General features: G+C 50.7%; 1 protein-coding gene across 1 annotated transcript; it reads left to right on the forward strand.

Moving 5' to 3' along the window:
• The first annotated feature begins 5137 nt into the window (after positions 1–5137).
• On the forward strand, positions 5138–6179 carry LOC100284942 (zinc finger, C2H2 type family protein). Its single transcript, NM_001157837.2, has one exon. The coding sequence runs from the start codon at positions 5206–5208 to the stop codon at positions 5803–5805; it is 600 nt and encodes a 199-aa protein (NP_001151309.1). The 5' UTR covers positions 5138–5205; the 3' UTR covers positions 5806–6179.
• The last annotated feature ends 8222 nt before the right edge of the window (positions 6180–14401 follow it).

Below are 14401 nucleotides of genomic sequence, written 5' to 3' on the forward strand. Positions count from 1 at the left end.
AAATATGGTACTAGCTCTAGACGTAGGGGCGAAATTTGACGAGATATTCTTGAGTATAGATTGTAAACTAAATACTATACTTAAAAACACGCTTGTCCTATATGCGTGCCGCAGGCGGCAGCCGAGAGGCAGATTTTGTAAGGGAAACCCCGACGAGCGCTTTTCTTGGGCCGGAAGCGGAGTACTATTCCGCGAAGCGAGTTCGTGGAGTGCTCTCTCTGCGGCTCGTCCACGACGTTTCTCGGTCAGAACTCAGAACACGCAGGATCTTGGATACTCTGGAAGATAGCAGAGGGTAGACACTGGTGCGAGTCAACTTTTGGCCTTTCATTTCATCTACCCATATAGTAGTGGATAGATTTGATGTGGATGTGCATGTCGTCGTGCGGCATGCCGAAGATGCGATGCGAGGAGACGCCAACGCATGGTGGTTACAGAACTTGGCATGCTGACGGAGTAGTTGGCTGTTTGTGGCGATCGGAGACCGGAGCAAGTAGCCAAGTATCACCGTCACATCGAGAAGCAGCAGGTGGTTACCCCTTGGGAACAGTGTAGGCCATGTTTGGAATTCTAATATTTTTGCAGTTTTTAAACAATACTATAATATTTGATGATACTATAGTATTGGAGCTCAAAAGGTGTTTGGTTTGTACAAACAAAACTCAGTTTTAAATACCATGGTTTACCCAAAACTGTAGTATTTTTGCAGTTTTCGAAACTCCACTTAGGACCTCAGTTTTCTTCTCTTCTCTCTACATATACTTTGTTTTTCCAATAGAAACAAACAGATCTCGGTTTTGAGCAATACTGTGGTAAAGCAATACCGTAATATTTATGTTACTACGTACAATTATAAACTATGGTATTTCAAAACTACAATATTCCAAAGCTGCATTCCCAAACAGGCCCGTAGTGTAGGAGGAAAAGAAAGAGCGGATTCGACTTCTGACTTTGAAGGATTCTGTTTATATATACGTGCTCCGAAAGGCAGAGAGGATGTGGCGGGGGTGGGAAATCCCCGTTTGAGTAGAAATTTCATCGGGCTTCTCTCTCTCTCTCAGCGAATCAACGGTTTTCATCTCATGTGTTGATTCTGACAGCGCCCAGACGCGTTATCGTCGGTGGGTTCAACGTTTCTACACACTCGGAGTGAAAAATCCGGGCGGGGCTACGAATTCAAAATCACCGGTAGGATAGAAGAAGAACGCGGATCTCCTCATTTTCTGTTGTCCGTGGCTTCATGCCGTCTTTGAACGCGCCTTTACACGAGAGGATTACACACGCTGACCATGTATTGTGTTGGGAAAAAAAATCTATCGAGCTTCTAGTTTGCGGCCATTCATACTTTTTTTATTGGGTCATTCAGTGGACGCCGAATTAGGCTATTCACAGCAGTTCGCTTTAAATTTTTCCGTGTATCATTTTTTGTGTTACATCATCAATATTCTATTACCTACTTTTTATCTCCTGTAGCGGTTTTCTCTAAATTATATCTCTATACCACACTACAACCATAAAATATCATTATCTAACCCTATTCATCGTTTATTACTATTTTTTCTTTAACTAATAAATATTAGCCAGCACGTAACTCAACACAAGGGACGCTCTGCATTCGGCGTGAGAGAGAGGAAGTCTACCGTCGCCGGCTTGCAAGGGGAGAGGGCCGTCTATCTGGAGGCCCCAAGCCGGTTCACGTGTTGGGCCCCTGTTGGACATGGGCCTGATCCTGCCTTTCAGTTGCACCCCACTATAGTACGACCCGGCCTGAATATGCTTTGGTCAAGTCTGAAGGAAAGGAACGGTGGCTGTTTAGGTAGGCCGGCCGGACAAGCACTGCCGCTGCCCAGTGGCAGTATCATCTACGCCTGCTGCTTGCTCAACAACATTATATCATCCTCTGCCTTTTCCACCCCCTGACATGAATACAAGGACATCAACAGCTTAGGTGCTGGACGACATCTTGTTTCCTCCTTTCATAGCAACAAGCAGTGGTGAAACTACGCTTCTGCTTGCAACGGGTCGTTTACTCCTTCCACCGTGCCCCGCGTGCAAACATCTGACAATTTTTGCCCGTGCACAAAAAACATCGTCACTAGATACCACCGTACCTATAGCTAGCACAAGCGCATGCTTGTTCTTCCGCATTAAACAGTAGCGACGTGAATACCTCTCTTGAGTCGTTCTGCGCTAGCAACCTTTTTTCCCTTGCTTTATTTGGCCGCAGAGCAATGCAATATTGGCGTACCTTGGCGGGCAAGGTGAGGCAGTGTGAGGCTACTAGCTGGCTTTAGCAAAGCTGAGCTAGGCTAGCTAGACAAAACTAGTCCCGGAACCAAACGTGCCCTGGTATAAACTCTCTATATATGACGGAAAGAAAGCACATCGTGCACATCCCGACGACGACCGACCTGAGGAATGAGTATGAAACCGAGCGAAGCTAAACTCTGAAGAAGCTGAGATCGGTACGTCGTCATCTCTGACGCCAAATGCAACCGCGCGCGCAGATAATTGTTAACTCTTCCGACAAAAGTGTTAACTCGACCGAGAGCGAGAGGGTTAATTATATTGTGACAGGTGCATGCATGCATATCATTTGAGATGACTAGGACTATGTAGTAGCACAAACTCGCAGTTCTCTCGCTACCTTTCCGCAATTAGCTAGCTAGGAGTCAATCATCCTCTGTGTGCGTGGGCGTGGCATATAGACACGCATGCTGTTGACTGCCTCCTTGTAACTCGCTGTCACTATGTACAGAAACAGCTAACGGTGTAAAAGCAAAGGAGAGTAGCTAGTGGATAGTCGTCCCGTAGCCAAGATCGATCGTGGAGCTGAGACACTGACCCGTGGTGAAAGTGAAACACCCGTTTCTGTGAACAAAGAGCTCTGCTACCAGGGTGGTTTCGCATTATTCCACGCCGCTTCTTCCCGATCGATCGAGCTAGCTAGTCGAAATCATCAGGACGTGCTGCTTTCCAACTGCGCTCTTGACTTCCATGCACGCACACGCACACGTACTAAGCTATCCCCTCTTGTGCTACTGAATCACTTTGTGTGTGGGAGTGGGATGAGGGATGGGAATAACACGTCGCTTTCTCTGAAGCATGTATACATATACTGATACATTGGGTTTGGAATGCTGTGGCCGGCCGGCCGTTTCAACAGGTATGTAGAAAGAAAATTTAGCAAGAGAAGTCGTACGTGCATGTGTCTCTAGCTAGTCTAGATCAAGTATAAGTACGTGTACTGCTCCATTTGACGATCGACCTGATTTTCCTTGAAGTTTCGCGTGGGGTGAATAATAATCGTCGTCGTCGTTCCGTCGGTACGTCAGCCTGGCAGTACAAGTGTAGAAGCGATGCAAACAAGCAGCCGGTACGTACCGAGTGCACAAGTCGCGCGATTAAATATGCGGAGCTGGGTTTTCTTCTTTAATTCGTACCGCTAATAACACTAACAGGCTGCTACGGCTACTAGCTAGCTGCACTGCACTGCACGCGCCATGACTCTTGCAGGCCGCACGGGCGAGAATTGTTCTCCTCTACAAAGTTGAGCTTTTGGGGCACCGGCCGGGTTTCAAGGCATGACAGTACTAGGTAGCTTGTGCTGACCATCAACGACATGGCACTGTGTGCCTCAGTCGTCATGCTCAATACGAGGACTTCCAGAAAGCAAAACCAACCAAACTCTCTCAGCACTCTCAGCAGCAGGGCCAAACCAACCAAACTCTCGCAGCTCGATCGCAGGTTCACGTTTCGTGTGCTGTGCAGTGTACGTGGCGGAATTAGCTGGCCCTCGATCATATATACGTACAATTGGCGTCAGAAGTTAGGTGCGTCACCTACTACCTGGTGGAGATTTTACGACAGCTTTTAGAGGCATCTGGTGGTGGCGCGCTATGGTAAATAATGCTGCTAAATTATAAAAGCACGATGGCTATCTAACGCGTTGGCGTTTGACTAGGCTACGCTACTAGCTAAATAGATTTGTTTTTTTAGATGGTGAGAAAGGATTACATTCGCGGAATTAGCAGCTAGCTACTAGCTGGCGGCTGGTTGCTGCTGCAACTGCAAGGCTAGCTGCCTTTTTTTTTTCTTTCTTTTCTCCCTTTTTGACGAGTACTACGCATGAGCAGCTTATATAGTTTCTTCTCGTTCAAACAACGTACGTACTCTAAAGATGGCGTGGTTGATCGTGCATGGGTTGGAACAGATTTATATTTATTCCCTGTCAAACGAAGTTAGTTGGCAGTATGACGATGAGCTGCTGACGAATAGTATATAACTTAATTGTCGACTCCGGGTTCCTCCAGTTAACCGACATCGATATCCCCAAGCTAGCTAGGAAAGGAACAGCAGTATAGTAGTAATAGAGAACTCTAGCAACACGTTCGTTGACGGTGCTGCTCGCAGCGTTCTCTCTCTCTCTCTCTTATGCGATACAATCCACTGGACTCCTGACAGGATGCCGCAGTGCGCAGAATATTGCAGTCATATAGTCAGACACTGACGGCACCTGTACGTTCTAGGGACCCATTGAACGGACTGTTTGTACTCCGATGGAGGAGTCACCAGCAGGACACCAACCGGCGGCCATCCTAAATTGGGGACGGAGGTGTGAAAGGCGTGCCGCTCGAGAGCATCCGTCGCTGCCCACCACCACCACCACCACCACGTACACAAGCACGCACTTCACACATCACCATATCGCCGCGCAGCAGCCTCTCTAGAAGAGCAGCGTCAGCACGAGCCGGTATAGCCACCAGCTTGATCGACACACACACACACATGTTGACTATCACGAGGGGGCGTCTGACGGTAGTACCAGTCACACACACACACAGCTGTGGTCAAAGTACGGCGCTCGGAAGTCGGAATAGTACACACACATCCACGTCTAGAAACAGACCGAAACAGAGATCTCGGTCCAACCAATGAACCATCAGCACCACGTATAGTAAGTAGTAGGCGAGTCGTCGTACGTGCAGGGCGCGCAGAGGCGGTCTGAAACGGACCCCAACCGAGCTGGAACCCAGTTCCCCCGACGCCGCCATCCGCTGCCTGTGCGCTGTCCTGTACGTTCGCGCAGGCGCAGCTATATATATACACGAGCCCCCGGCGGCCCCCATGCCTTACACAACTGCCTGCCTGCCTGCCGCACGTCGCTCTCGCGTGGTCTTGGGGGTTAACCAGCTAGATCGAGCTATGCAGCCGCCGACGACGGCCAAGAGGGACAGGGCGGCGTGGGAGGCGGACGCGGGCGCCGCGGACACGGCCCGCCTGCTCATGCTCCTCGCGCAGGCGCAGGCGCAGCAGCAGCAGCGCCTCCTGCAGCACGCCTACCACCACGGGGTGGCGCCGTTGTTCCCCGCGGGGCGCGTGTTCGAGTGCAAGACGTGCAGCCGGCAGTTCCCCACGTTCCAGGCGCTCGGGGGCCACCGCGCCAGCCACAAGCGCCCGAGGGCGCTCCAGCAGCAGCAGCCAGTCGTCGTCGCCGACGACCACGACGCGGGGCTGTGCCTGGGGCGCCAGCCGCCCAAGCCGAGGCGGGTGCACGAGTGCCCCGTGTGCGGCCTCGAGTTCGCCATCGGCCAGGCGCTCGGCGGCCACATGCGCCGGCACCGTGCCGACGCCGAGGTGCGGCCGCCGCCCGACAAGGCCCGCGACGTCGCCGGCGGGATCTGCCTCGACCTCAACCTCACGCCGTCCGAGAACTGCGCCAAGTGCCGGAGCGTCGTCGTGCTAGGCGCCGCCGCCGGCCAGGGTGTGCATAAGGCGCTCGCCATGTTAGATTGCTCGCTGTAGTCGTCGATCGAGCCTCTTCGTTCCGTTAGGCTGCACTGCACATATATACATCTTCTTTCATGGACGTTGTTTGTTACTACTAGTATAGTAGTATACTATGCCGTTTCTTTGTTTCTGCTCATCTTCGTGTATACCGATCCATTGTTACCTTTTTTTTTGGTTAGGGTAACCCAGTTCCTTCCGGGGAAGATGACACGTCAGATTCTCCGGTTCTCTGTAAGCTGTGTAATTCTAGGTTTCTACCGTACGTATGGAGTTTTAGGTATTATTTTCTTAGGCTAGGATAGTTTTGAAAGAAACAATAATAGAGAGGAACTCGTGTGCCGTTTCCGAGGTGTAAATAGTAATAAATCATTAGATGCATTTCAAGTTCACAAAGTGCTGATCATTTACCAAGTCCTACACCTCTTTGTACTTTATTGGTCAAGCTAAATGTTTTTTTATTACACCATTTTTCAATTGAACCAGCATGCCTTGTTTTTTTTGGAGCGAATGTTAATGTGTTGATGAACAGCAATAGTGCCAAGCATGCAGGTTCACTTGCACGGTTTTCGGAATTTTCCAGTGTCTTCGATAGGTCACATATAATACAACAAAATATACGCAAGAATATTTAGTGGCTAGTTTAGGGTGCGTTTGGTGGCTACACTGGGTTTTGATCAAAATATACGCAAGAATTAAACTTTTCTGTTTAATTTTAGTTATTCAAATTGAACGACTAACATTAGACAAAGTGTGACGCAGTTAGCCGTGAATCAAACATGCCCTAAACACGTATAGTCCTCTTCGAAAGTTTCATTAAATTTGGTGCCAAAATCAAAATTGTGTCGCAATCATTTGATGTGTTGTCGGAGGGCCGAAGCTAAGATTTCGGTTGTTTAGGATGAACCTAACAATTAGGCCTCCTATATATAAGTATACATATATAATCTTATTATATGCATAACAATTAATGTAATATCAAAATATTATACTAAATAAATTTTACAATGTCTTAAAAGTTTCTTCTAGCATTTCTTAGCATTTCTTGAGGTAGTCATCAATGACTATGTTGATATCAATATTATCTAATATTTTTTCTTAATACATAAGGTGGTCAAACCATTCAATCGTTCTTGAGAGATCATAGACATCAAGTAGTTGATGCCACCATAATAGGTATAATAAATAAGATTCGATAAGTTATAGACATATTCATCATGTTTGGATGCCTACATAGAGCGTGGGTCTGTCCTGATGGATGCAACTAGCACTTGTTTGGATGCCTGGATAGGGTACGGAGCCTGGCCACATGAGTGCAAGATTCCTTTCACAGCCTGGCTCCACGTGTACGTAAAAATCGATTGTTTCTGGCTAGTCTGGCTGGCCTCGTGCCTTGCGGCGTATGCAGGAGGCTAAAAAATGGACGTGATGGTGCATATGCAACTAACCAAACAAAGTCTTTACCATAGCCTGGTTCAAAAGGTACAAGCATCCAAACAATGACTCCTTGTTTGTATAGAACCTAGGTAAGAAGAGCCCGGCTACGGGATGAGATCCAAGCTAGCCTAGCACAGGCATCCAAACACGCCTATTCCAACTCTCTATAGAAGATATGAATGGTTTTGACAAGCTTAACTTTAAAACTCTCAGCATAGATATTAGATTAACTCAATATTAGCTACAAAATTAACTGTAGGAGTTGGGGCCTCTAGAATTTGGAGGGCTAGAGCAGCCACTCTGGTGGCCCTATGTCTAGAGGCTGCCCTGGTCGCCCTATATAAAACCTCGTCAATTAATTATTATTTATGTTCAGTGAGACAAAGAACACTAAAGAAAAGCAAGAAAACCAGCATGTATACTACAGTTTTCCCTGAAAAGGCACCGCTTATAAATTGAAAATGACCTGTGTGCTAGTCATTCCAACCGCTGCTGCAATCATTCGACTACAAGCAATACGCAATGTGCAATTACCTTGTTTTTCTTTCTTTCTAACAAACAAGCACGAGCGTCTCGGGTGCTTAAGTACCAATTGTGATATCATCTTCAACGACCATGTGGTGCGGTCAAAGGTTTCAGATTGTCAATGATCCAAACAGTTGGCATACTGTACTTAAAATAACTAGTATTAGAACATGTGTAGTCAAATTATTGTTTGACAATTATACCTTATTATTTATGTAAGAGGCTCAAGGAATAGACTCATTATACACACTCAAGATATATATACGATGCTGATGTTGAATACAAAGTTGAAAAAAGTGACAACCTAAAACAAGATTTTATTGGAGGTAGAGTGTTTATTGTACTTACCTTATTTTCAAATGTAAGGCGTAGTTTTGGCTTAGCATAGTCTTCAAAGCTAAAGTTTTCGCTCAGCGTAGTCCCAATTTGTTTTATTGGTACCCATTCATCTCCTTTGATAATCTGGTTCGGTTCTTTTGGATTAAGTGTTAAATATCAACTATTTTTGTTATTTTACTAGTCACAAGGGGATGACTCCCCCACCTGAACTATATTATTCTTTGCCCCGACCTGGCTCATAGTAATTTACATAAAGGACCAGAACTTCCAAGGACGTAGGCTGATCAAACATAGAGGCGCGACAGAAGGTTAATGGCATGTTTGGTTTGATGCCTAACTTGCCACACTTTGCCTAACTTTTCTGTCTAAGGTTAGTTCTTCAATTCGAACGACTAACCTTAGGCAAAGTGTGACACATTTAGCCACGAACTAAACAGCCCCTAATTGCATGTGGTTGCCAAAACAAAATTTTCATATTTATCAACTAGACGCATTTTGACCATCGGCAATTATCGCCACACCTCAGCTCGATTCTCGTGAGAGGAGCAATAACTAACGCTGGGGAGAGTACCTCACCTTGAAAGATCACCCCATTACAACATAGAGCAAAACTACCATGCATCCCAAACTGTTCGAGCGGACGTATTCAGGTCGGCCTGTTGTATGTAGTTTTCTGATGGGGGATCTATTAGCAGCTGTATGTCAATTGCTGCCCAGAAGGAGACCATGATTGCACATCCTTAAGGGCATACACATCCTTAAGGGCATGTACCATTAATGTAGAGTGTTTTTAGGTGTTTAAAAGAGCTATTTACAAAAAAAAAGAGTCGTCTCCCCGTGAAGAGACGTCTCTGGATCGTAACCCAAGTAGCAATAGACTTCTCACCTCCCACTATACGAATCCATCGACTGTTCTATCGATCCGATGTTGTACAAACACATTTACTTCTGTATTTATTAATAGATTACATTTATAAACACTTCATTATATAATAGAGTCTTCTAGTTTGTACCTTGAACAGCTCTTTAAGGCTCGTTCCGTTCCTCTAGAACGAGCGTCTGGAATGATTTAGGGTTGAAATACTTCAGTAATTTGTATAATCTTGATAAGCTAGAATGGTTCCTCTGACCAATCGAGATTAACCGGACAGAATGGCAGGTTGAGCACATTGCCTCAGAAAAGAAGGAGCTTGCTATTCACTGGATATTTGCAGTGGTGAATTTATTTGAGTTTTTTTTTATTAAATGTTCCACCACATAAGCAAGAATAATGCCATGACAATAATTTAATAACGAGAGAGATAGAGAGAATTTTATGTGAGATGATAAAAAGTTATATTTAGACAAAACTCAAGATGTATGATTTGATAGACAAAAACTAATATAATATTCTTGGAAACAGTGTAACAAAATTCGTGGGAATGGTGTATCAACACAAAAGGGACGGGACACTGAACGATAATGTATCAAAACAAAAGGGTGCATCTATTCGGGGGGAATCGTGGGGACGGTTTGGGTTGTGTATCAGTGTATGGGCCTACGGGGTTTGGGCTTTCGTGTGGGGTTTCCTGGTGGACCCTGTATGGTCCTGCTCCCGATCATGGGCTGGGCAGCCACTTTGATGATGGGTCTCGGTCGGTCGATTTGCAGTGCTGCCTTGACCCTTCCAGGCAGCTACCATACCGTGAAGCCGTGAAGGAGCGTTTGTGGTAAAGGAGCAAAAGGAAAACGAAATTACCTAGTCTTGGTGGCTTGGTGCATGTCGACTTCACACCAACTCACATCTTCAGCGCTCGTCAACATCAACAACACCATGACGCGGCAGCAAGGCAAGCTTATGTTTTTTTTCTCTCTCCCTCTCTAGAATTAATAGCATAACTTTTCGGGAAAAATATATTTACACGGTTAACCCTTTCTATTTAGTGACGGCTGTGACGCTGGTACTCAGTACTCACGGTCCACGGCCTCGCGGGGGCGTAACGAACAAACGGGCGAAGAGTTAGGGACAGATCAATCTGTATGACCTGCTGCTACGTACGCCGCTGCTAGACGAATAGTGTTAAAGCTGATGTATGGGAGCAGGTGCATGCAATGCAAGAGCAAGGCTCTTCCACTTGATCACAGCTAGCTAACGAAGCAGCTTTCCAGCCCATGCTTCGTCAAGAAACTCCAACTCCACGTCTAGAGAAAGGCACACGGAGGCATGGACGAATATCCTCTGAATACTCCAAAGCGAAGCGAAGCAAAGCATGGAACAGGAAAAAGGGGGGAGGGGGGAGAGGTTTTCCATGTGCTCGAGAATATGCCAAGGAAGATACCCTCATTTTGGCCCGTGAAAACTGAAAATTAAAGGCAGTCGTCCACCACCTAAGCCTCCACTCGCCGGAACAAGCCTGCCTCAAACTCTCTCGATCTATATATGCGTCCTCATCCAACACCTTCCATGGAAGACCCATCGTCACCAGCAGGGTGTCCCGGCCCTCTCTAGTTTGTACCCCCCAACATTGGCCTGATGCTGCTGCCATGTAGCCCATATATGCAGCGCTCCCCCCTCGGCTTCACCGGCGGCGGCAACGACGGTGAAAACTACATCGGGTGCTAGCTCCGACGGTGGTGCGTGCCCTGTTGACGATAGGGCGCGCGGGGCGCGGGCAGCTTGTAGGCGTTCGATCGGCCATGTAGGGCAACTATACATCTTTGGCAGGTCTCCATCATCCTCCGTGGGAGAGAAGATGCATGGTAATGGAGTGCGTGTGTATGTATGTGTATGCCCATGGCGCGCGCGCGCGGCTCTGGGCGAGTCACAGTAGAGATGCAATATCATGTATCCAGTATCTTTCTTACAACACAAACAGTGAGAAATTATTAGTAAAGTGTGCATTGTGGTGCAGCCACTGTTCCATGTCCGTAGCGACAGGTCACGGCCCGTTGCCTTTCGGAGCTTCCCGGTCCCGGCATGCGCTCCAACCGTAAGGGCAAGGCGTCAGGAGCGACAGGTGCAAGGCGGCGGATCGGAAGAACTCGGCAGTCGGCACTGGGTGCGGCCGTGGAGGGAAGGGGATGGTCGCCGATTTTATGCCAATTTACTCGCGCCCCACGCCGCGAGTCTTTGATCGATGTGTTTGTACAGTCGAAAGAGCATTGCTTTACATAGGACCATCAATATATATATATGGATACATACGCATAAGAGTAGCTGAATTATCTGTGTACAGAAAATTGTTTGTAGTAGTAGAATAATTCGGTCTGCAAATGTAGCAACAATAGTTCATTGGGCGTCCTCGTGCGAGGGCGAATCACATAGGGGTGTTTGGTTTAAAGAATTACTACATCTAAATTGAGGTGGTGCATTATGGGTTCATTCCTCAAATTTGGTGGAATGACACTATTCCTCATATTAGTACTGTCGGCGTTTCGAGACCGGGGGGTCCCTAAGCCGACGAGTGAGTGTGCCGCGTGCCCCAGCCCAGATGGGTCGAGCGCGTGGGCGAGCGCGAAGGGGGGAAAGCGAGGTGGCCGGAGACGGGCGTGAGAGAGGTGGAAATCCCGCGGCCTTCGTGTTTGTCCCGTGCCCAGGTCGGGTGCGCTTGCAGTAGGGGGTTACAAGCGTCCACGCGGGTGAGGGAAGCGAGCGGCCCCAAGAGAGCGCCTGTCCCGTCCTCGTCCCCGCGCGGCCAACCTCCTCTAAGAAGGCCCTGGTCCTTCCTTTTATAGTCGTAAGGAGAGGATCCAGGTGTACAATGGGGGTGTAGCAGAGTGCTACGTGTCTAGTGGAGGGAGAGCTAGCGCCCTAAGTACATGCCAATGTGGCAGCCGGAGAGATCTTGGCACCCTGCTGGTGTGATGTCGTGGCTGTCGGAGGAGCAACGGAGCTTGGCGGAGGGACAGCTGTCGGAGCGGTCGAGTCCTTGCTGACGTCCCCCTGCTTCCGTAAGGGAGCTGAGAGCCGCCGTCGTCACAGGGCACGTGGGGCGCCATCATTGCCTATCTGGCGGAGCTAGCCAGATGGGACACCGGTCTTGTTCTCTGCGGCCCGAGTCGGCTCGGGGTAGGGTGATGATGGCGCTCCCTGTTGACGTGGCGGGCCCACGCCCGAGGCCGGGCGACGTGGGGGCTCCTCCGAAGCTGGGGTCGAGTCTGTCTTCCGTTGCCAAGGCCGAGCCCGAGCCCCTGGGTCGGGCGAGGCGGAGGTCGTTCGGCAGAGGCCAGGGCGGAGTTCGAGCCCTGGGGTCGGGCGAAGCGGAGTTCGTCGTCTTCTGGGGCTTAGCCCGAGTCCGAGCCCTGGGTCGGGCGGAGCGGAGTTCGCCGTCTTCCGGGGCCTAGCCCGAGTCCGAGCCCTGGGTCGGGCGGAGCGGAGTTCGCCGTCTTCCGGGGCTTAGCCCGAGTCCGAGCCCTGGGTCGGGCGGAGCGGAGTTCGCCGTCTTCTGGGGCTTAGCCCGAGTCCGAGCCCTGGGTCGGGCGGAGCGGAGTTCGCCGTCTTCCGGGGCCTAGCCCGAGTCCGAGCCCTGGGTCGGGCGGAGCGGAGTTCGTCGTCTTCCGGGGCTTAGCCCGAGTCCGAGGCCTGGGTCGGCGGAGCGGAGTTCGCCGTCTTCCGGGGCTTAGCCCGAGTCCGAGCCCTGGGTCGGGCGGAGCGGAGTTCGCCGTCTTCCGGGGGTTAGCCCGAGTCCGAGCCCTGGGTCGGGCGGAGCGGAGTTCGTCGTCTTCCGGGGCTTAGACCGAGTCCGAGCCCTGGGTCGGGCGGAGCGGAGTTCGCCGTCTTCCGGGGCTTAGCCCGAGTCCGAGCCCTGGGTCGGGCGGAGCGGAGTTTCCTATGGCGCCTTTGGCAAGGCCTGACTGCCTGTCAATCTCACTCTGTCAAGTGGCACTGCAGTCGGAGTGGCGCAGGCGGCGCTGTCCTTCTGTCAGACCGGTCAAGTGACGGCGGTCACTTCGGCTCTGCCGGGGGGCGCGCGTCAGGATAAAGGTGTCAGGCCACCTTTGCGTTAAATGCTTCTGCGGCTTGGTCGGTCGGTGCGGCGATTTAGTCAGGGTTGCTTCTTAGCGAAGGCAAGGCCTCGGGCGAGCCGGAGATGTGTCCGCCGTTAAAGGGGGGCCTCGGGCGAGACGGAAATCCCTAGGGGTCGGCTGCCCTTGCCCGAGGCTAGGCTCGGGCGAGGCGTGATCGAGTCGCTCGTACGGACTAATCCCTGACTTAATCGCACCCATCAGGCCTCTGCAGCTTTATGCTGATGGGGGTTACCAGCTGAGAATTAGGCGTCTTGAGGGTACCCCTAATTATGGTCCCCGACAGTAGCCCCCGAGCCTCGAAGGGAGTGTTAGCACTCGCTTGGAGGCTTTCGTCGCACTTTTTTGCAAGGGGACCAGCCTTTCTCGGTTGCATTTTGTTCCGGTGGGTGCGCGCGAGCGCACCCGCCGGGTGTAGCCCCCGAGGCCTCGGAGGAGTGGTTTCACTCCTTCGAGGTCTTAATGCCTTGCGTAATGCTTCGGCTGGTCTGGTGGTTCCCTCATGTGAACTGGCCGTAGCCCGGGTGCACGGTCGGGGCCCAAGCTCTCGGGCTGGTATGTTGACGCTGTCAACGGTTCGGCCGGAGCCGGGTTTGCGAGAGCAGCCCCCGAGCCTCCGCACAGGGCGAGAGGGCGATCAGGGACAGACTCGACTTTTTTACATACGCCCCTACGTCGCCTTTCCGCAAGGAGGAGGGGGGGAGAGCGCCATGTTACCCTCGATGGGCACCGAACATGGTGTCTCCGGTGAGCTGCAAGCGGGTAATCCGAGTGGACGTCCGTGCCCCGTTCGTTGGGGGTCAGCTAGGGGCCCAGAGGCACGCCCAAAAGTACCTGCGGGTGATCTGCCGGACCCGGTCCCCTGGCGACGGGGTCCGAGGGCTCGATGCCTCCCTCCGATGGGATTCCGTTACAAGATCGCTCCCGCTGGTCTCGGAAATGTCCTAGGGTACCTCGGGAGCGCAGCCCGAGCCTTGGTTATGTATCGAACGTACCCCTGGTCATCCCTCGCTCGGCGTCTGAGGCGACTGTGAACCCTTCGGGGGCCAGCCTTCGAACCCCTGATCAGTAATGGGCGCGGAGCCCGAGTAGCCTGAGGCGGCCGTGGAGCCCTTCGGGGGGCCGGCCTTCGAACCTCTGACCAGTAGTGGGTGTAGGGCCCACGCGATCTGAGGCAACTGTTGAACCCCTCGGAGGGCCAGCCTTCGAACCTCTGATCAGTAGGGGGCTCGGAGCCCGGTTCCTTCACAGGGAAGGATCCTTTTCGGGGTATCCCCCTTTCCCGGTCCCTGTTGCAAGAGATAGATAA

The sequence above is a fragment of the Zea mays genome, chromosome 3 (genome assembly GCF_902167145.1).
Source record: "Zea mays cultivar B73 chromosome 3, Zm-B73-REFERENCE-NAM-5.0, whole genome shotgun sequence".
NCBI classification, from domain to species: domain Eukaryota; kingdom Viridiplantae; phylum Streptophyta; class Magnoliopsida; order Poales; family Poaceae; genus Zea; species Zea mays.

What these genes read in the sequence shown, in the direction of transcription:
- LOC100284942 (NM_001157837.2), top strand. Translation starts at nt 5,206, where the DNA reads ATGCAGCCGCCGACGACGGCCAAGAGGGACAGGGCGGCGTGGGAGGCG.